The sequence below is a fragment of the Taudactylus pleione genome, unplaced genomic scaffold (genome assembly GCF_031769625.1).
Source record: "Taudactylus pleione unplaced genomic scaffold, aTauple2 ptg000086l, whole genome shotgun sequence".
NCBI classification, from domain to species: Eukaryota; Metazoa; Chordata; class Amphibia; order Anura; family Myobatrachidae; genus Taudactylus; species Taudactylus pleione.
The window spans coordinates 4,555,891-4,579,588 of record NW_028284488.1 but is presented as its reverse complement, the minus strand read 5'-3'; the positions used below and the strand labels follow the sequence as shown (position 1 = coordinate 4,579,588).

General features: G+C 40.1%; 1 protein-coding gene across 1 annotated transcript in view; it reads left to right on the top strand.

The window, feature by feature from the left end:
* UBE2H (ubiquitin conjugating enzyme E2 H) overlaps window positions 1-20,440 on the top strand; it is a 65,065-nt gene extending 44,625 nt beyond the window's left edge. The window contains exons 4-7 of the mRNA XM_088468677.1: window positions 2,536-2,575; window positions 3,621-3,673; window positions 16,109-16,237; window positions 18,442-20,440. Of these exons, the coding sequence (XP_088324803.1) occupies window positions 2,536-2,575; window positions 3,621-3,673; window positions 16,109-16,237; window positions 18,442-18,566 (347 nt within the window). The 3' untranslated portion in view covers window positions 18,567-20,440. The remainder of the gene's footprint in view (window positions 1-2,535; window positions 2,576-3,620; window positions 3,674-16,108; window positions 16,238-18,441) is intronic.
* Window positions 20,441-23,698: the final 3,258 nt, after the last annotated feature.

Genomic DNA, 23,698 nt, shown 5'->3' with positions numbered 1-23,698 from the left:
TATCTCTCGAGTGTACACACAGGCTGATCTCCCTGTCCCAAGCACTGTGACGGCACATGCTACTCTGTCTGTAGGGCCATGTGGTCTTCTGTCCACACTTTTCTTAGGTTTTATGCCTTTGATACTTTTGCCTCTCAGGATGCTTCCTTTGAGCGATGAGTTCTCCTTTCTGCTCAGTAGTATTCCCCACCCTATGGGAACTGATTTAGGACATACCCATAGTATCCCTATGGACCCTGAAGAAGAAAATCAGTTATGGTAGACTTGCCTAGATAACTCCTATTCTTCGAGGTCCACAGGGCACCTGGCTGCATGGGTAAAACTTTTTTTTCTTTCGGGCAGATTCTCTCACTTTGTAAGTGTTTCTGATGTACGATTGCTTTTCCTTCTCTTTCCTTCTCCTGCCTTGAGGCTTGTTAACTAAACTGAAGTCCTATGGCTAGGAGCAGGGTATATATGGAGGAGGACCCAGGGCATCCTGGGAGCTGAAACTAACAGTTTGGTGCCTTGTCTCCCACCATTATATCGCCGTGGTATCCTTATGGACCTCGAAGAAAAGGAGTTATCTAGGTATGTCTACCATACCTCTTATTTTCAGAGACATAACTAGACTTTTTGGTGCCCTGTGCCAGAGAGACCATTGCCAATTTTTCAAATGGGGACATAAGAGTGTGCCTGAAAAAGGGCCATGGCTTTATAGGGTAGGGCCAGGGAAGAGATAAGGGTACTTCTGGGGCAGCCAGGAGATGCTTTGGATAAAAGAAGAGGAAGGTACAAATGAGAATGATAATATACAGGAAGCTTGAAAGGCCCAAACAGTGCCCCCTGCCATGCGGAGCCCTGTGCCATGGCACTGGTCGCACTACACTAGCTACGGCCTTGTTTATTTTTAATTGTATTTTAAAATATACTAGTGAGATTTTTTTGTTGAGTTGTCAATGGAAATAACATCCTAGTTTGAGAAATTTGTCCCTGTGTTATTCAACCAAGACTTAATGGTTTATTTCATGAAAATCTATTTGTTGAAACCAATAGTTTTCACCAAAACTTGGATTGGAAAATCTGCATTTCGCAACCCAAAGCCCTGGATTTTGTCTGTAAACCTATTGCTGCTTTTAATCCCAATTCAAAAGCCAGCAATTTCAACAAATCACACTTCATTAAATAAACCCCTTAATGAAGGGTTTCCCAAACACTGTCCTCAAGGTACCCTAACAGTGCAGGTTTTAAGAATATCTATACATAAGCACAGGTGACTTGATTAGTACCTGTCAGTTTAACTTAATCATCTTTGTTTAAGAATGGATATCCTTAAAAATTGACTGTTAGGGGTACCTTGAGGCCAGAGTTTGGGAAAACTGTGCCTTAATGTTTAACTTGTATGAAGAAGGTAATATGTTGCCCCTTGCATTGTAATAACTGAAAACTTGCAAACAAGCTGATTAATGGTCCTTTAATAGGTAGAATTTAATGTCTGGCAGAACTGCATTTGTTTGTCATTGAGGTCCTCCTTGGTTGTCATATGTGAAGGAGAGAACCCAAGTGCTAACCAAAGGGTGCTAATAAAGAGGTATTTGAACAATGGGATGTTTCAATATGAATATTAGAAGAAAACGTGGCTCTAAAGTCATTGATTGTATGACCATCAAAGCACTGTTTAACATGCATGTCTTAAGTCCTGAGGAAAAGGGAAGAGAAGAAATGCTGTGCAACAATATAGCGACTAAGGGGTCTATTTACTAAGCTTTGGATGGAGATTAAGTGAATGGAGATAAGGTACCAGCCAATCTGCTCCTAACTATCATTTTTCAAACAGCTTGTGAGATGGCAGTTAGGAGCTGATTGGCTGATGCTTTATCTCCATTAACTTTATCAGCCAATCGGCTCCTAACTGCCGAAAGCTTAGTAAATAGACCCCTTATGGAGGTAAGGAGTAGGGAATAATGACGAGAGATAAAGTGACGGATGTAAAAAACACTGCAGATGGAGTGCAGGGGTGCACTGACTATACGGACTGCATGAGAGGCAGTGGACGGGAAAGGGGGAAGGAGATTTGAAGGACTGCTGGCGGATGGGAAGTAGCAAAGTCAATGGGTCCTTTTCTCACAAGTGTGGCAAATGGTGGAAAGACTCCTGGGCTGTGCTCTGTGCTGGCAGCTCTATTTCCCAACGCTACGGTTGTATTATTCCTTGGTGGTTCTTACCTTGCGGCAATGGCGGGCAGATAATAGAAGGATTGTTGCACAGCATTTATTTTCTTTAACTCACTTCAAACGTGGTCCTTAACTTTGCTAGTCACTATCCCAATATTTGAAAAAAACTGCTTTACTCAGTAGCCTGCTTTATTCATACGGAGGTCCAGTGAACTCTTTGCTCACTTGCTCAGTACATTCTTAAATACATTGCAGTTAAATGGTAATTTTAATATAAGTATTGATAAGATATGAAGACTGTTGCAAAACTGCATTGATAACTAAACTTAATTTTTATGATTTTTTTTTTTTTAAATGCATATTTACCTTTTTTTATTTTTAGGATTTATGAACAAAATATTTCACCCCAATATTGATGAAGCGTAAGTTGTGTTTTTTGTTTTTATTTGCAATACATTTTTTTCTCTACCACTTCTGTAGCAGAATATTTCAGCAATATTGTTAGCAATTTGTGTAATTAGAGGCCATAATAAAGGAATTAGTTGTATCAAGATATACTATGAATTGCATGGTTGCAATTTTGTGATAATGTAAAAATGTCTCGTTAAACTTTTGTATGATTCCCAGAAGTATTTTATTTAGTAAATTTTAGTTTAATCTATCAAAACATCTGTTAGAATTGGACACTACCCTCATTTAGGGACTATACTCCAATATTGTATATGGCTTATTGTGCCCAGAACAAGTACTATTACTTTTTATGCTATCCCTGTTTGCGGCCTAGGAATCAACTCGAGGAACTGTGCCTGCTATGTCATATTTTTTTCTTTTGATGACCTGATTATACCCTCAGTGAGGTCATACCTCGTATGCTGTCACACAAGGTCGACATTTACAATGTTGGCATGACAATTTGACATTATTAAAATGTCAGCATATGCAGAATAATGATATGTAAAATGCTGACATTCTGCATGGACTGGCAACAAAGGGTTAGGTGTTGAGTTCCAGGAGGGGAGGGGAGTTTATGGCTAGGCTACAGGAGGGTAGGGGCAGTTAGAATTCGGCTACAGGAGGTAAGGTTAGACGCTAGGTGGAGGGTTAAGGGTTAGGCATACTCAACGCTGCAGTACCCAGAAGACCTTACTGGACCTGCCGGACCAGTTAAGTCACCACTAGACACCACTGACTGTTTCTCGACATTGTAACGTGGACATTTTATCAGTATCTACATGATGCATGCCGACATTTTGACCATGTTAACATTCTGAAAGTAGACAAAATATACCACCCCTTTCAAATTATAATGTTCGGAACTTTGAAACCTCAAACTTGACTAGTATTTACAAATGGAAAATAAAAGAATACAGGTTTAGAGGCTTCTAATTCTTCAAGTTATGTTAACCTTATGCAGGATGCTTGCTAAATCTGTTACGTCATTGTAAAGCTTTGCGTGTCACTCTGCAGGTCAGGTACGGTGTGTCTAGATGTCATCAATCAAACCTGGACAGCTCTGTATGGTGAGTCCCTCTAACTATACAGTGGATGTTACCTTTTACTCAGTTGTCATTGATGTAACTATGGGAGACGAAGAAATATAAATTTCTCTTCTAATCATGAGTAATATGAGGGGTGTGCAATAAGTGTCCGGATGTACAAAAAGTACTAGAGTTACAAAGTGAACCTTGCTTAAATGTCTTTGGCGAGTACTTTGAAAAAATTTAAAGTTGCATGCGCTCCATCTACTTGGTGAAGCAGGCATGTTTTCAAAACAAATAACTCATCTTGCGCTTGATTTGTGGGTACACAGTCACTGTACGGCAAATTACCAAATTCCTGAATGTGTTAATGGGCTAGAAAATCCACCACTTGTGGGCAGTTGCTTTAGCGCGATGGAGAAGGGCACCACGAGCATGCGTTCTTGGAAATTGCTTCCAGCACTTGTTGCAGATGTTGGTTAGCGTACCAGTCCCCAGTGACTGCGCTGCTGCATGAGTGGTACGGTAGCTACATGACCAGTCTTGGCCACAAAAATAGCCACCATCTGTTTGGCCATGCTGCGCTCACTTCGGAACTTCTGTGGTGGTGCACCTCCAACTAGAGCCCACTGGGCCAGGTCGAAACTGTAGATCCAGAGGATTCATCACCACTGATGATCTCCCAGACGGAGTTTGAGCCAGCAAACCTGGCCAGCATGTTTCGGCTCCAAGTCACCCGAGCCGCCTTCTGCTCTCGGGCACACAGTGTGCAGAAACCTTGTTCAGGCCAAGCTTTCCGTGTAGTATCAAGTGGATGGATCCTGATGAGATGCCCATCTCCTTCTCTAATTGGGCCACGGTCACCCTGGCATACACCTCAACTATGGCCCGCATGTCAGCAACGTTGTCCTATGGTTGACACAGGTCTCCCACCCACGCCCAAATTCTGCAAACCACTCACAGTGGTTCAGGACTGTGCTACCTCCCCAAAAGCAGCTCTGTCAGTCAACTCTCCTGCTGATCCAGACCCCTTGAAATCGTCATGTCTCTCCAATGGCCTCTGTTAAGCTCCGTTAGGAATTTGTGAAGGTAGTGAATAAGCTGACTGGTTTTGTGTGCAGTTCTGCTTATAGACAGTTCTGAGCTCTTGAATGACCTGGAGGCTCCTATTATATATAATTTTAATATAACGTAACACTGATAAATCCTTAGTAATTCAATATAAGTACAGTTAATATAAAAATGTAATTAAAAAAACAATGCAATAATTGTCACTTGGTTAAGCTCCCAACTGTGGTATACTGTTAGGAGTTGGATGGTTAGTATACTTAAATGGTTCAGACTGATAATGTATAGCAGATATCTAAAGATAAAAGCATTAGTAAGGCGTCACAAGTGGCATATAAACCAGGCAATTCCATGGAAAGTATGACAATCTTGAGATAATTGGGAAGAAATCCGCCAGAATCCAATGGGTCCCAATGTGGTAAGTGCCTGTATGTTTTAGATTTCGCCAATTGTCTGAGTGCCAGCGTAGGAGGCAGTTTGCATTGATGAGTCTGCCCTCCAGAAAGCTGGGGCAACACAGAAGTTTTGCTTGTAGGGCAGCGGGTAGACTGCCCGAAGTAAAGTCAGGAGCCGCTGATGGATATTACTCGTAAAGGTAGACAATTTCTTTACTTAAATTCAAAGCTCTCATACATTTAGGTTTAAAATAGTCATCTTAGCCATAGATGGTCCTCCTAGCTATATATATTTATAATATAATATCACTACCCAAAAATTGCATCAAATGGTTACAGAAACTGTTATAGTACAAATTAAATAGACTGCAACATGTATCATTGCTTACTCTGACATAATATACAGCAATAGATATTGGTCAATGCATTATGATTAAGTGTTTTTTTTTTTTTTTTTACATTTAATTGTCTTTATGGTAAGCTTTATATTCTAATTAATACTGCTGAGTAATACATTTCTACATGAGAGAGGATAGCTTTACTGTATTACAAAATCAGTTATTACCTTGAATCATGGATTGATGATCACGGGTTAATGTTTTGGGGATTAATCTGGCTGTAGTGAGACTATTCGGACAATTGTCTTTCTGCCTATTGTTTAGGCAAGTATGAATACCACATAATCTCATTTAAGAAGGTTTTTGTATAGATAACTGCACAAGATGAAGATACAGCCAGTGGTTAACTGGCATATGTGGCTGATGTTTGGCTGTTTACATATAGAATTATAGAAGATTGTTTCATTCCTAGAAACTAACTGGCTTTGAGTCTATCTACTAAAATAACATGGCAGTGGTGTTCAGCAGGTATTAAAGAACAATTTGATATAAGCAATGTGGCGATTTACTTATTGGTGGAATTGTGCAATCTAGAGAATTGCAGACTGTATTAGATCAGTGTTTTTATACATAGCTTGCTATGGAGTTTAAATTGTATGTGTATATTGCCAAACAATAATGTCATAAAGAAACACAGAATACTAAAAACACTCCACTCGACCCCCCCCCACACACTGCACTATGTATTTGTTTGTGGAGATGGAGAAACCTACAGATACACGTGTACACTATCAAACATTATCCCAAAACTTGCCACAATCTCTACTACCCACTTTGTGCCACCCTGTTTGTCTTCTCCTCCTGTCTAGGATGTTTGCTCTCAAGTAGGGACCTCTTTGGTTTTCCTTCCTAAAACTGCACCTCTGTTTCTCGAGCTCATACTCCAGGACATTGTGTATTTTCTTCATTATTATACAATACAACCCTTAGTGCTATGGAAAATTAAAGCGAAATGGCACCCACCGTATGGCAACTCCTAGCACAAAGAAAAAATATGTGCATTATAGCTTGTATCAATGTCCAAATTAACATTTTATAAACTTATTTTTACGCAAATATTTTCTTCTGTGAATAGTTTGCTTCATCTTAGATGCAGTTGCCTATATTGAAGGATACATTAGAAAATTTCTAGTTGTAGACCTTTATACTTCAGTATTTCTTTATTTTGCAAGTTGACTAGTATTGCTTGTTTGATAGCATTACTACCATCTTAATATATAAAAACAATTGTACTGACTCATTAATGCTCAGCCCAAATGATTGGGTGACCAAGCAACATGGCCTAAGTGCTGTAGGACTGTAAGCTCATTGTCTGGGACGAGTGGTGCACAGTGCACCGCAGGACTACTTTGCTGTGGCTGCAGGCAGCGCAGCCCAATATTCAAATAGGGGAGCCACACCAACTGCCACCCCAAGTGCTGCCAAATACGACTGGCAGTTGGTGTGGCTCCACAGTTGAATATTGGATTATGCTGCCTGCAGCCACAGCAAAGTAGTCCCGCGGTGCACCATGCTGCGATGGTCATGTACCAACAAAATAACTTTGAGATGAACAGAGCCAGGTACCAGTAAGATCACCCTGAGGTGCACATGAACAAAACAATCCTGGAAGACTCCACTTAGCAGGGATTTTTCGAAATTCGAATCCTAAGGGGGTGAAAAGGGTAAAACGTTTCCACCCCCTGTGCAATGTCCTGACTCGATGACTGAGTAATCAGAGTTCAAGAGGCTGCAGTTCCCTCTCAAGGTCTATTTTACAATGACCATCAATAAGTCCCAGGGGGAGAGAATGATTTGAGGGAGAACTGCTTCTCACATGGGTAATTCTATGTGGCCTGCTCCAGAGTGAGCTCACCCAGCAGCCTGGTGATCCTAACATCTGAGGAGAGAACCACCATGGTGGTTTACAAAGAAATCCTTTAATTGAGAACTGTTTTCATTAGATGTATAACCCACCTTCAATTCAAAATATATATATAATAATTTTATAGATACTACCATGCTCCTTTACCTTGTAGGCAGTAGTACATATATGAACCCGAGGGTTCATGTGGGCATTATACAAAGGTGCAGCAGTATATAGTACTGGATGTTTGGTGTTTTGATCAGGGATGTGTAGAAAAGGTAGACAGGGGAGGAAGTGAATCACCTGCTATACACTTTTTACTCCAGAGTTTTAACTATAAAAACTATTAGATTAAGAAATTTATAATTTCTTAAAATAAGAAAAAAAAAAATTAAATAGTCAAACTTTGGAGTATACCGAAGTATGACCGGAAATGCTCTAACTTGCCTCACCTGACCGCACATCACTGGAACTAGGTATATAAATTAAAATGGGATGAAGGAAATGTAAATAGTAAATATCTGAGGTCAGCTAGTTGGCATATATATTCCCACAGACTGTCTGAAATCCGTTTTTTATAGAATACACATTGTGGGCATTTCTCTGCCAGTTGTCCTATTCCACAAAGCTCTTTAAGAAATGTTCGGTTTTTTTTTTGTTTTTTTTTATGCTGTAGAACATAGAATTTGACGGCAGACACTTGGCCCATCTAGTCTTTCCTTTATAAGTGGCTTTTGTGGCTCATTCATGCATGTCTGGTGTTAATGCAAGTGTTAGCCAGTTTAATGTGGTTTTTAGGGATTCACAACTAAATGATTACTTATTTGCTAATTCCCACTATTGCATTATTTTATCCCTGCATTTTAAATTTTAATTCAAAATATCTCTAATTTTACGGTATTGGAAAGTACAACCTAGTAGAAGCATAAGGAAATTTTAGACTTTTTAGTTATGTTCAGTTAATGCGCTTTACCTATTTGCCCCACAATAAACCAGTAAATCTGAAATACAACTTGCCTTGTTTGAAAGTCCTACCAACATTCACAAATGTGTAAATGAGAGATTAATTTATTTAGTTATTTTGACGTCCACCCCTCTGGGAACCCCAACTGAGAACACTCCTTGGCCTGGCACATTGACAGAGTAAAGCACACAGTTTTTCTGGGTGGGAGATTAAAATTTGTGGCTCTTCATGAATATTGATTGGATCAGTTCTTGGTTTCATTCACCGGAATCGCCAGTTTTTTTTTTCTCATATTTAAAAAATACATATGCTAGCCAACAGGAACAAGGAGAGCATTCCAGGAGCAGCATCAGTGAGGAGCTGTGGCTGGTAGTGTTTGTGGGACCCAGAAGTTTAAACACTAGTCCATGGATAACTTTTTGGTGACCAGATTTAATTTGGGATGGATTGGGTACGTGCTCCTGGTGCACGCAATGCCGGCAGTCAGAATCCCGGCAGCGTAATCCTGACTATGGAAATCCCGACTCGTGCAGATAAGATCCTAACCCTTCCCCTAACACACCTTTCCAGCAGCCTAACACTAAACCTAAACTCCCTACGCCTGACCCCAACCGTCGTCCTCCACGCAATCTAACTCTCTCCTCCCGCAGCCTAACCCTAAAATCACTGTCTGGATCGCAGCCGTCCGGACTCTGGAGCCGGAAATTTTGACTGCCGTCATTGTGTGCGCAGGGATGCCGGCTACATCAATCACATTTGGGATATCCTGGCTAAAGCTGAATTTTTTTTTATTTTTTTTTTTGTAGACCTACAGTTTTGTTTAATCAGGAATGAACAACCCCTTTCCAAAAGTATGGATGTCTCTGAATCTGGCATGATTTTTTTTATTTTTTTTTATTACATGGTCAATACAGGTTGAGTCTCCCATATCCAAATATTCCGAAATACGGAATATTTTTAGCATGACTGAAATAGTGAAACCTTTGATTTTTGATGGTTCAATGTACACAAACTTTGTTTAAGGCACAAAATTATTAAAAATAAAGTATAAAATTACCTATAGGCTGTGTGTATAAGGTGTATATGACATATAAATGAATTTCATGTATCTACACAAACTTTGTTTGAGCCACAAAATTATTGAAAATATTGTATAAAATAAACCTTCAGGATTTGTGTATATAAAGTGTATATGAACCATAAATGCATTCTGTGTTTAGATTTGGGCCCTTTTCCTAAGACATTTCAAAATGGTATGCAATTATTCCAAAATACGGAATATTCCGATATCCAAAATACCCTTGGTCCCAAGCATTTTGGATATGGGAGACTCAACCTGTACAGTATTCCTATTAACGCATCTAATGCTGGACAATGTAGTCTGCTACATATCTGGCACATAGTCTAATGTGTACTTGCTATGTCGCTGACTATGCGCGCTCCCGTGCATCATCAGCGACATCATCAGCGACATCCTCAGTCAGACTTACATGCCGAATGCAACATGGCCGTCTCTCAGTTGCTGCCGGCATCGGCAATTGTGTATACACTTGCCGATACCGAGTTCCGTCGCTGAAGATGTCTGGCACACTAGACATCTAGGGCGGAATTCAAATGTTTTTGCGGCCCGCATCTCCCGTCTAAAGTGATAGGAGATCGCGGGCCGCTATGCAATTGTTCTAGATTTTCGTGCTGATAGCGCCCAAAGTGGTCGGGTATAGCTGCGTAAAGTAGCTAAACCCGACCAAAGTGCTGGGCGCGATTGCGAAAAGTGATTGGGCGCCCAAACATGTCACTTTTCGCACATTTCAGCTCTCATCCCCCAGGGGCTGCGAGCTGAAATGTAGCGCTAGCAGCTGATCGTGCCCGACAGGAGCAAGAATTGAATAGCTCAGTCAGGCGCGATAGGGGCTGGAATCAATTGAATTCCGCCCCTAGTGTGTACCCAGCTTAAGATTTGAGAGTAAGGCTGCATACACACCTATAGAGAACTGTCTAGTGGGAAGGAAAATCTGGTTCATTTTCCAGTGTTTGGGATCAAATTTCTATTGTTTGCTCCCATATATTACCAGTTTTTCCAGACAGATGGTTGAACATAAACCATTTGGCGACAGAATAGGTTATAGGTTAATTTATGAGTATTAGGACCACCATTATGTATAAGGAACATCCATGCTAATGCGAGTAATTAAACTGTGGTTCTGTTCATCTAACAAATGTAAGTCATACAGTTAAAAGATGTTTATAATAAATACATAGTGCCACACAACACCTATTTGCTTAATATAAACTGTTGAAAATCCAATTTACTTAACAACTTTTTGAGCATTATCTGATTGATCTGTAGCAATACAGCATTTAGGTACTGACTTGCTCAACTACACAGTGTAAAAATTGGATACAATGTATGTTTAACAGCAGTAATACCAAGTGACTAGAACCGGATAGACTTAATAGAGAAATTAGTACCAATCTTTATACATGAAAGAGTCTGGTGCTGGTTACAGAAAATACATGGAACACCTACTCATTATGTCCCCTGTATTTTTTTCCCCATGTATTTTAAGAACCAGGACAGGCTCAACAGAGCCCAGGGCTGGTTATGCTTTTAGGGGGGAATCCCACTTTTTTTTTGTAACACCAAAGCCTTCACTGATCTGTGAAGGCTTCAGTATAACTTGGACCTTGTAATCAGGGCTGCCATCAGAAATTGTGGGGCCGGGACTGATAAAATAGGCCCCTTCCCGCGCTACTGCTAAGTCTCGTGAGTCATGACTTACCTTATCTTGAAGAATGCTCCTTCCTTCTGGCTGGCGCTGCTCCTTGCGCCCCGTGGCTGCTCCTCCGTCCAGCTGCGTGTCAAAGAAAAAAAAAATGGGGCAAACGCAGGATTTTCGGGGGGGTCGAATATAAATTATATATTATACGTGTGTGCGCGTGTGTTTATTAAATACACACCTATACAATGTGTGTGTGTAATGTGTGATATAGATATAGATAGAGCTAGATAGATATATATTATAACATTTATTTCATACCCATATGTACATAAAGTACCAGTCAAAAGTTTGGGCACCTTCTCATTCAGTGGTTTTTGTTTAAATTATTTTCAACATAGTAGATTAATACTGAAGACATAAAAACTATGAAAGAACACATGGAATTATATTTTAAACACTTTTTTGTTTACAACATAACACATATATTGATTTTTTTTGATTCCTCAAAGTAGCCCCCCTTTGCTTGGATGACAGCTTTGCACACTCTTGGCATTCTCTCAATCGGCTTCATGAGGTAGTCTCCTGGAATGGTTTTCCAACAGTCTTGAAGGAGTTCCCAGAGGTGCTGAGCACTTGTTGGCTGCTTTTCCTTCACTCTGCGGTCCAACTCATCCCAAACCAGCTCAATTGGGTTTAGGTTGAGTGATTGGAGCCCAGGTCATCTGACGCAGCGCTCCCATCACTTCCCTTCCTGGTCAGGTAGCCCATACATAGCCTAGAGGTGTGTTTGGGGTCATTGTCTTGTTGAAAAACAAATGATGGTCCCAGTAAGCGCAAACCAGATGGGATGGCATGGCGCTGCAGAATGCTGTGGAAGGCATGCTGGTTGTGTGCCTTGAATTTTAAATAAATCACCAATAGTGTCACCAGCAAAGCACCATCACACCTCCTCCATGCTTCACAGTGGGAACCACACACGCAGAAACCATCTGCTCACCTTCTCTGCGTCTCAAAAAGACACGGCGGTTGAAACCAAAAATCTCAAATTTGGACTCATCAGACCAAAGTTCAGATTTCCACTGGTCTAATGTCCATTCCTTGTGTTTCTTGGCCCAAACAATTCTTTTCTCGTTCATCCTCAGTAGTGGCTTCTTCGCAGCAATACAACCATGAAGGCCTGATTCATGCAGTCTCCTCTGAACAGTTGATGTTGAGATTTGTCTGCTACTTGAACTCTGAAGACTTTATGTGGTCTCTAATCTGAGGTGCTGTTAAGTAGCTGTTTCTGAGGCGGGTAACTCTAATGAACTTATCCTCTGCAGCAGAGGTAACTCTTGGTCTTCCTTTCCTGGGGCGGTCCTCATGAGAGCCAGTTTCATCATAGCGTTTGATGGATTTTGCAACTGCACTTGAGGATACATTCAAAGCTCTTGAATTGTTCCGTATCGACTGACCTTCATGTCTTAAAGTAATGATGGACTGTCGTTTCTCTTTACTGTTGTGATCCATATTATGGCACCAACCACTCAACTCAGTAGTCAAATAGTGGTGTCCACTGTGTACTAACCCTACCTCTGCACAACACAACTGATGGTCTCAAACACATTAAGAAGGCAAGTAATTCCACAGATTGACTCTTGACAAGGCACACCTGTTAATTCAAAACCATTCTAGGAGACTAAATCACGAAGCTGATTGAGAGAATGCCAAGAGTGTGCAAAGCTGTCATCCAAGTAAAAGGGGGCTACTTTGAGAAATTTAAAACCTATTTGATTTGTTTAACACTCTTTTGTTTACAACATAATTCCATAGGTGGTGTTTCATAGTTTTGATGTCTTCAGTATTAATCTACTATGTTGAAAATAATTTAAATAAACAAAAAACATTGAATGAGAAGGTGTGTCCAAACTTTTTACTGGTACTGTATATGTTTTTGTGATAGAAGCACTGGAGAAGTCTGGGATGGCATATGTGTGTCCTAGAATCCTATCATATGTGTTTTAAAAACACCAGGGAAAGTCTGTTATGCCAAACAGACCAGAAGTGCCGGCTTTTGGTAAAAGCCGGATAATGGGTCCTAGGGGTGTGGATGTGAGAAGAGAAGGGAGGGCTCCAGCCACAGGCCATTCCAGGTGTTGGGCCTTTCAGTCTGAGAGCAGGCTGATTAGTAGTTGCACCTGGAAGTGGCTCAGATAAGCTGTTAGGTTTTGGTTCAGTGTCTCACATACCCTGGGGAGAACACACTGAGGTTTGTTCAGAGACACTGTGATATTTGAAAGTGTAAGGCAGTAGGCCCTGCCACTTGTAGAGAGGGAATAACCTGTCTAGTTAGTGCCCAGACGGGCTAGGATTTATTTTTTTGTTTATTGTGTTTATATTGCACAATAAAACTGGTTCCGACCAGCTTGCATGAAAACCCTGGATTTGTGTGTTTCCTGGCTGCTGTGTGTGAGGTGTCAATCTACCCCAGGAGAAGGGACCCCCTAGCCCGACTATATCACAATATATATCACACAAACTTACAGTATATAGCAAATAGATATATCTATCCAAACAAACCTACAGTATATACACACTAACATACACATATCCACACTAACACACTTATATACACTAACATTCATACACATATATACAGTATATTATAATAACACATACACACTAACACATAGACATACATACTTCCTCTGATGCAACAGCAGCTGGCCCCTTGCACCTTGCATCATTAGGCTACGCCCCCTCCACAATGACTCGATTCGTGGGTGTATGGGGTGGGGCTTGTTACATTGGCTCCGCCCCCATTGCGATCGTGGATTGAAAAGGAATCTGTCCCTTGTTGGAGTGGGTAGTTCAATCACTGCGGGCTATGCATGTACAGCGGTGGGAGGAGCAGGTGCGGGGCCCCCTTCCCTTCTGCCAGAGTCTGGGCCCAGGACTCTAGTCCTGGCAGTCCCCCCCCCCCCCCCCCCCCCCTGATGGCGGCCCTGCTTGTAATGCAAGGTTCAAGTTTTCATAGGAGAAAACTCGCTTTCATAATGTAATAGCCTCGAACTCACAAGTTTGCAGACTATTACATTTGCTAGTTGTGAGACAAACTCTGACATTTAAATGTGCTGCGAGAAGGTCAGAGTTGGTCTCGCTAGGAGAAAACTCACCCTATTACTTCTCGGCCAAGGTGTCTATAAATATAAAATCAGGAGGTAGGCTAGAATTCATTCCCATCTTCTTACTATTAAATCAGATGATGCCCTTACACCACTTAGACTTAAGTGGGTGCAGGATTTGGGCCCTCTGGAGGACGCGGAGTGGTCTTTGATGCGGAGTAGCCCTGTGTCTGCCACCTCTGCAGTGCGATATTAACCGATTCAGTTATTCATATTACATAGGGTTTATCTTGCCCCTTCACTTCTGAGTAGATTTGGGACTGGAGCTTCTGACAGATGTCCTAAATGTTTTACCCCACAGTGCTCATTTTGGCACCTCTAGGAATGCCGTGCTGTCCAAGCGTTTTAGGTCCGAGTCACCAATTGTATCAATAGAACGGGAGGTAGTATTTCCCATTTGTTTACAAAATGTATGTATTTTTGGCCTGGGTCTCTCAGATAGGATGAGGCCTCGGATGCTTACAGGCAGGGACCCATCGGGACGGCATAATATATTGTGATATTCTGAGTTTATTTTGAAATTTTTTCCAAAGTAATGGTTGAATATATTTTATCTTATGTTGATATTTTAGTTTCTCTCTGCTTATGACTCTAGGGCTTTAATGGGAGGTGTTTCTTTTTGTTTTGTTTTGTTTTTTAAATAGTTTTTTTCTTTCTCTTGTTTTGAGAAAAAAATCTTCTAAATAAACATAATTTAACAAAAAATAAATCGGGAGGTAGGAACAACTTTGGGGCAGTCCCCGAAAATAAACATATTTGATACTGACAAAAATTGGGTATCGATGCCTGATTTAGCCCTAATGAAACATTTTGAGGTACTTAAGTTCGCACACTTGTCACTATTTTGCGTCTTTGCACAAGTGGTGAATAGCATAAAGCAGTATTTCTTTATAGAAAATAAGTAGTCCTGTCAAATTTGGGGTACTAGAAAATTGGTGCAAGCATATTTTAAAGTCGCTAAAGTAAAGTTATAAGAAACGTAAAAAACGCACCTTCAGCAAACACCTGCAATCAAAAACACCTTGCTCATACTTGCAGACCCCCCAAAAGTCTCTTTTGCTACTTTTTAAGTTTGTTACCCCACTTTGCACTTTTGCCCCATTTTTCAAAGTTGTTATCCTTTATTTATATGGCACCACAAGGGTTCCGCAGCACCTTACAAAGTACATAAAAGAGTACATAAACAGTTCTACTGTAAGTCACTGTTTTCTTGTTCTGTTCAAGACCTTGCAGGAGCGGCACATGTTATATAAACATTACTGCAACAGTAACAGGATGGCAAAATGCAAGGGTTAGGTGCTGTTGTAAGGAGTATAGAGTAGATATCAATATACTGTAAGTAAAGAAAGGAAAAGCACATGAGGGAAGAGGGCCCTGCTCGTGAGAGCTTACATTCAAAGTGCCTTTTTGGGTGTTCCTCGCTTTTTTAAGGGTTTTTTGACGCAGTTATCCTTTTGTGGGGCTTCCCCAAGGATACTGAGTGCTTTCTCCACCTTTGCACCCCAAAATAGCTATTTTGCACTTTTTTCCTGCTATTCATAGGCAAATCTTTTTCGCCTATTACATTGCGTTTTCGCGTACACGAAAAGTGTTTGCAATTGAATATGGAGATCAGTTTCCGCCTGGCTAAAAGTCGCAATCGGCGATACTTATTTGCGGAATTCCGCTTTTCACGGAATGGGCCTATATAGTTTTTCACTCTTCAAGTATTCTTTTGTTCATATTTCACTTGTATTAATAATCTGAAGATAAAATAAATGTAATTGAACAAAACAAGTGTACATTTACTAATCCATACAAAATAATTGTCATAAGTGCAATCAATCATACTGACCCACTTTTCTTTCTTTTACTTTATAGTGAGAGTGACCAATATCAATGTCTTTAGTACAAAACTAACATGCAAAACCATTTTCTTGCAGATCTTACCAATATATTTGAGTCGTTTCTGCCCCAGCTGCTGGCTTACCCAAACCCAATAGATCCACTTAATGGAGATGCTGCAGCTATGTATCTACATCGACCAGAGGAGTACAAACAGAAAATTAAAGGTGAGTTTACATTGCTTGAAAGTGAGTTTTCCTTGTTGTGTATATTGTGGGCAACATCAAAATTTGATTATGGAAATTCTGGCATCTTGTGGAGTCAGGCATTGGTTACACATAGTTTGGTTAAGGGAAACCACACAGTTGACCAAAAAAACATTGATAATGGTACTTTAGACTGTTGTCATTACATACTTGAGTTATGGATATCTGAATAAAAATTAATTTTGGGTAAAGTAGTTTGTGTTATGTTTCAAAGAACAGTTTCTTGACATAGAAGGCTAATATATTTTCATGGGACAGGTATATTAGATATCCATTGCATGTCTTGTGTAAACTCCTCCTACAATAAAAAATAGCTATTATGAAGTACCTACATTATGGCTTAGTGCACCAGAGTGCATTGGAGTTGACTTGCTAATTCATGGCTGAATAACACAGGAGGAGGAGCCTAGAGGCCTCTGAAAACTGTAGTTATTTACTCCATTGTAATGGTTTCATTTTATAAAGCTGTTATCTTCAGGGTTTTACCATTGGGAGACTAAACCAGCTACGCATTGTATAAAATAAAGAAAAAATGTTAAACTATAATGAAAAGCCTGTTTGCATGGGTGAAATGGAAAAGAGAGACTGGTTTGTTGCATAAAACATGCACTTGTCCCTTTTGCAAGTGTGTAAATTGTTGGGAATTAAATAATACTAAATGAACCTGTAATATGTTGTATATATAAGAAAAGGGTGCACCCAACTCAGAATCTTCCCCGTGTTAACAATGTAAAAAAAAAAAATAAAGTATCTTTGCACCTGGACAAACCATGCTGCACTGTAAAGGGTGCAAATGCCTTTTATTTTCTTCTTTTTGCTTGCTTGGTAAATACTGGCTTCTTTTGTGTGAAATCCATAAATGCTGGACAGCTGTATTTTTATACTGTCATTTATATTTGAGTTTGGACACCTCCATCCCTCTCCAGCTTAAAAAAAAATTGGGGGGAGAACACTGCGACACTGCTAATGTTAAAACATTTTAACTGTGTTGGCATTAGAACTTTAGACAAAATTGTAAAGAATCCTTTTCAAAAGTTCTAATGCCAACACAATTACAATGCTTTATTTAACATTACAATCATGTCAGCATTCTCCCGTCCACATTTAGTTTGTCAACTTATGGACTGTCGACAGCACAAGTGTATTCCTTTCATAGTATAGCTAGAACATGAGAGAAGTAATATATGGAAGTAGGAGTGGGTGCTTATGTACTTGGCAGAAAGAAGCCTGGATTTAGAAAATGCATATAGATTGGAGTAGTGATGTGAAGGGTGCTGTAAATGAAACAGAACTTTAGCAGCTATAAAATAGTTGTGAAATTGCATTAGCATAATATAGCAGTTTCCTAGTGTTGTGAAGTTTGGAATGTCAGTATGTCAACGGTCACAATGTACTGTCGACATGAGTGTCCGCAAATGTCAACTTGCTAGCTGATGACATTGTTATGTCGACTGACAGCATTTCACTTGACAAGTACACATTTTGCAAACTTATTATGCGTACTTACCAACGCATCAGCAGTTTTTCAACATTAGCTGCTTCATGCGACTAAAGTCTGAACATTAGCCTCTGGGTTAGGGTATTCACTGCCAGAACAGCTGCTTCTCCGCCTATTGACAGTGTTGGCATTCAACATTTCATCAGTGACGACATGATGAAGTCGGCATTCTAACTGCTGACACTATAAGTTTTGCTTTGGCCACTCCATGTGTACCCATTGTGACACTTCTGAGAACAAATTCACTAAGATGAATGTCAAGGAACAGTTTTGAAAATCCTGTTCAGCTCTGACAGCAGGCTATCACACTGGTGAAGTGTTTCACGAAGAAATTCTAATTTTATCCTCTATGATAGTCAATTATTAAGTAGGGCTTCTGGATTTCAATGTGTTTGAAAATTGTTTGCTCCCCTATTCTTCCCTCTGCCTCTCTAGACTAACATGACAAGTGTCGCAGGGCTTAATTACATGTTAAATGCCTCTAGGATAGAATCCCTTTATCCTTGTTTTTGCCCAGCAAGCGGTCAGGTTTTTTGGTATTGTATTTTTTTTTTTCTCCTGTGCACTTTTATTCTTTTGTATCTGCCTAATTCTCAAACTATAATAAAATATTAAATGTAATCTTCACTATTTATCATAGTTTAAAGTCCATGTTTATCTTCTCTAGAATATATCCAGAAATATGCAACAGAAGAGGCGCTTAAAGAACAGGAGGAGCGCACAGGAGACAGCTCGTCTGAAAGCTCAATGTCTGACTTCTCGGAAGATGAAGCCCAGGACATGGAGTTGTAGTAGAAGCAATCTGCTTTTCGGAAGCGAAAAAACAAATACAAAGACTTCTTTCCTAACCATGAGAAGCAGACTATAATATTCATATTTAAACAAAGCAATTTTTTTTATTACTAAACAAGGTTTTTATGAATAATAGCATTGATATATCACCCTTTAGGTCTTGATTTTCCCGATCATTTCTCAAACCAATGTGCATAGCATATTTCCCCCTCCCCACATTCCATTTTGGTAGCTGTGTGCATGAGTTCAGCAGTCCAACATTGTGCGCTACTTGAACTCGAAGGATAAAACAATATAACAACCCCACAAAACAACACATAATTCTGGCTGCTGTGATGTAGTTTTCAAGTAGTGTTGTCAATTTCAGTGCCCTGCCAAGTGGATCATGTCTTGGACTCTTTGCTGGAATATTACATTCTCCAAAGCCTACTGTTGAACATTGAGGCTTATTGTACTAAAAAAACGAACCAAGATTACAAAGACAAACGTTAAAGGAATGTGTGCTTTAGTGGGACGCCATTTGGTGCTGCCCTCCTCTTCTTCCTTTCCCCCTTTTTTTTTTTTTTTTGTTTTAATACCTGCATACTTGTTTTTGAAAACCACGTTCAGTTTGCCCCTAAGAGCAGGAATTCATCAGTGCCTGTCTCAGGTTTTAAGTATATATAATTTGGCTTTTTTTTTTTTTTTTTTAAACATGGATATATCCTTCTATTTTAATGCCAAGATGGGAAGTGGAATGTCTAAATTCCTAGTGTACTGGTGAGTTCCATCTTGCAGGAATTTATTTGTTAGGATAGAGGTGGGGGTGGGCTGACCTTGTGATGAAGAAACCCATTGCCATTGTGTCCCTTTACAGAGAATAAGGGTGGTGAATTGTATGACTTAATTTACTTTCAAATATAGAGACAACTACAGGTGTGAGTCTTGTTATTCAAGGTTCTTCTGGAGCTCTGCTCAGATGTGTGATCAGTGGCTGTAGATGGTCCCTAACCAACATGACAATGTGAAAGGAGCATTGTATGGGTAAAGACCATTTCTCAGCATTAAAGAGCATGATGTAATATCTGCCAATTCAATTCAGAAATGTTCTCATAATATGGCAGAGCTTTGAAATCGCATTTATATTCTCCATTTAGAGAAGTGGTAACTTAATGTTCCCTGTATAAGCCTTTGTCTTTGTGTTCAGGACCTCAAAATATGGATTAGTAGATAACTGAAAACCACATTAATTAGTGCTAAAGAGACTTTAAATGCAGTCTGGTCAAAAATAGTGATTTGTCGTCCATCTTAAAATACCATGCGCAATGACCGTTTTGTTATTCTAAAGTTCTGATGTCTCTATTTGCTCTTAAACTTGGATTTCAAGCACTTTTGTAAGATGCATGTTAGACTTGCAGTTTCCTTTTGAATACTGAAGTGGTTCAAATTGGCACATTTTAGGCAAACTTCTGTGTTAAGATGACAATGGTTTTTAAAATATCCTCAAGTACCCCAAGCAGGTCATGTTTTCAGGATTTTTGTGTGGCAACAGGTGTGGTAAATTCTGGCCCTGTAAATTGGATTAAAGAAGTTCAGAACACATGACCTGTTGGTGGTTTAAAGCTAAAGAACGTTTCACATGGTCATTTTAGAATGTCATGCGGCATTTAATGGAAAATGATGTATTTGTCACTTAATTTTAGAGTAAATGCTAAATTTTCCTAGCTTGAGCACTAATTATAAAACATGATAATGTGGGAATTGTACCTGTTTCACACCACATTTAGATTGGTTTTGCTGGGACTCTATTCAAATGCAAAAACACCCCCATGCGTTGTGATAAAATAAGAATATATTCATGTTTAATAAAATGCTTTATCTGAAGCTGTAGAATAGCTACATGAGGTCATTTTATTTATTTTTTCATTTGAAGTATTCTGCATGCTGAATCTCTTCTCCCTCTCACGTTACAGAAGCTGTAGTTTAGGGTGGGGAGAGACCTAAAAAGGGTAAGTGAGGGAGAAATGGCTGGCATGCTATTTACCTGTAGGTTTTTTGTACCTGAACATCCAAAACTGATCATTTAGTTCTGTGGGAAAGGTGATGTATGAACGTCCTGCAAATATATTAGTGGGAATGCAGGTCACAGAAGGAAAATGGTTTAAGTTATTTTCAAACTATATAAATGAAATCATTGGGCAAGTACTAGGTATTAAATGTACTTGCCAAATTCCAAGGTTAGTGCATGCCCTATACCATTCACTGAAAATAATGGTTTGAGGTTTTTGTAGTTTGCCTCATCCCATTTACAGTGACAGGAAAATTTTACCCCACATGGCAAAAAGCTGCTGCACGTGGAACTGGTTTTGGTTATAGATTAAAATTGTTATAAAAGAGCTCCTTGTTCTTCTGTAGACTTACATTTTGGACTAGAAGAAACAAACATCCTATATAATTTTCTCTCCTATATGTTTTTCTTTTTTTAACGCTAGTAGCAGTTTAGCACCTGAAATAACCTACAGTCACTGCCGACAGTTGTGTTACTAGTGTAGATATGTTGAGTGAACTTCAATGACTTTTAACTCAAACAGAAAATTGAATCCAAAGGGAATATGTTGAGTGATAAGTCTACTGCAGTACTTTTAAAAGGACGCTATGCTGCTGCAGTATAGATGTTTGAAGCTTTTCTTTCTTTTTTAATTGTACCCTTCTTATAGTTGAATTTGACACTGGGTCAATAGCTTAGCCCAGAGCTTCCCAAACTCCGCCATTACAGACTAGGTAATTTTAAAATTAGTATTGGCAACCACCTTCAATTTTCTTAGGGATGGTGTGTCAGGGCAACTTAACTGAAAGTGAAGACCATAGGCTGCTTCAAGCAATCGAAAAGCTACACCCAAAGTCTTCAAGCTTGTTCACATACAACATTTTAACGTTGGTCAGTTTTATTTTTTTTTGTTGAGTCACAAAGTGTGGCTTTAATGGAAGGGCAGTCAGTGAGAGAAACACACTGGACAAAGGGTATCACCACAAGAACTTCATACCACCCATCAACTATGGTGCAGGCTACGAGTTTCAGTTGTGTGCAGCTACACCACCTTGTTTTGCGTTTCCTGACTCCACAGTAAACTGATCTGTACAGTGGAGTGTTATAGAGAAATCTGGCAGACATCTGATAAAGCAAATCTACACCTTATGGTGCATACACACGGTCAGATTTTCCTTTAGATCTGTACAATAACTATTCTAAAAATTGTTCAATCGTTCATATCTGAAGGAAAATCTGACATGTTTGTCAGATGAACGATGTGTGTTCCCGCATGTCAGATAACGATATCTGACATCTAAGTTTGCAGTCAGATTTGGTCAATTTTCATTAATTTCAATACAGTCAATTGTTCGTAGTTCATGAAATCGTTGGTAAAATCGTTCGTAGTTCATCGTTCGTCTGACAGATCTGACCGTGGATATGCACCATTAATTGCTGAAAGAAAAAGAAAAAATCAAGCTTTTCTAATAGTCAAGACAAGTTCAGATTGACAGTAAATACCATTGAAATGTCGTGTTAGGACCTTGAGAGTTCTCTCCATAAACTATAATAAGTTCATCAGTGAACAAAGGCAGTGTTACGGACAGTGTACAAGATTGCCTGAGATAATGTAAGAATCTGATACCATATAGAAAGTAATTATGTCCAAATGATTATTACTGCTCATGCTACAAGTGACAATCGTGGGTTATATTTTTATAAATCACTTCATGTTGGAGGTTTTGTTTAATAAAGTGTGTGCCAATAGGGGCCCAGCTTGAGTCACAGGCAGTTCCAGTGCAGTTTACACTCTGTGAGGCAGAGCTGACTGGGTAGCATTGGCTAGAGCAACAGGACTTTATGATGCTACAAGCTAATGAAAGAGTGAGCACATTGTAATGCTGAAGGGAAAAGTAAAGACAGAAATGGGGAATATAGGGCCTGATTTAGAGCCGGATGCTCTGACCAGAGCGCTCGCTCTGAATCGGGGCCGGCCCTCTGGTTTTTTTTTGAGCGGCCTCCTAGCCGCTCGCATAGCTGTGGGTGACCACCCACAGCTATAGCGAGTGGCCATGATGATGGTCAAGACCAAGACGACCATCGGGCTTCCGACGAGACCCTTGTGGCAGGGTCTCAGAGCCGAAAGCACTCTTGGGCTTGCGGCAACAACAGAGCCGAAAGCACTCCCACCACTTGTGATGTCAGTGGGGCCGGGCCCCAGACGGTAGGCGTTCCCTCTGTCTGGGTCGCCATGCCCCCGGCCCGCCCACCAAAGGGGGCGTGCTGTCACTCAACATCGACAGCACGCCCCCTTTGGTACGAGACCTGGAGCCATGGGTTGGCCGTCGCTATCCGGGTCTCGTGCATGCGCACTGGGCCATCATCGATCCGCTTGCGAGCGGGTCTGAATCATGCCCATGATTCACAAATGGGCTACAAGGGAGCAGAGATATTGGAGTGTAGAAAGTCCTATTTAGCAAGGGAGTGAAGCCGGATAAATAGGAATAAAAGGTAAAAAAAAATAAGTATTAATAGGAGGAGAGAGTGATAGATGAAAAGGGTAATATTAGCAAAGAGTGAGGGTGTGAGACTATACAGTAGGATAAAGCAACAAATTACAATAACTGCAAAGTTCAACTTGGAAGGATGATTACTAGGGCATTCAGTGTGACTGAGTATATGAAGGATGATAGGAAAGGGCTGGAGATGCTTGGTCAAAGAGGCAGGGCCTGAAACGTCAGGTCTATATAAAACCGCTTCCAGATTGGTCCATCTGAAAGTATCATATGTTTCAGGGGAACTGGAATTACAAGGCCCTAAAGCCAGGCTCAAGTGCTACTACTCAGCTAAACAAAAAGCTGATGTATTCCTCACGCTAGACCTATTTCATATGTAAGTTCTGGGCTGGTGAATAGCAACATTTCATTTCCCTTTTCATCACTGAACAGGGTCCCTGATACCAATATATAGAAAACAGAGTGCAGAGGTGTTCATGTCCAGCACTATAGCTGTGCTTGGCTTTTTATTGTACAGCGTTGTTACCCTCAGTATATATGCAAGGACCAGCTGAACTGTAATTTAGCCAACATTAACAAACAATTAGACAATTGAATGATTATAGGAA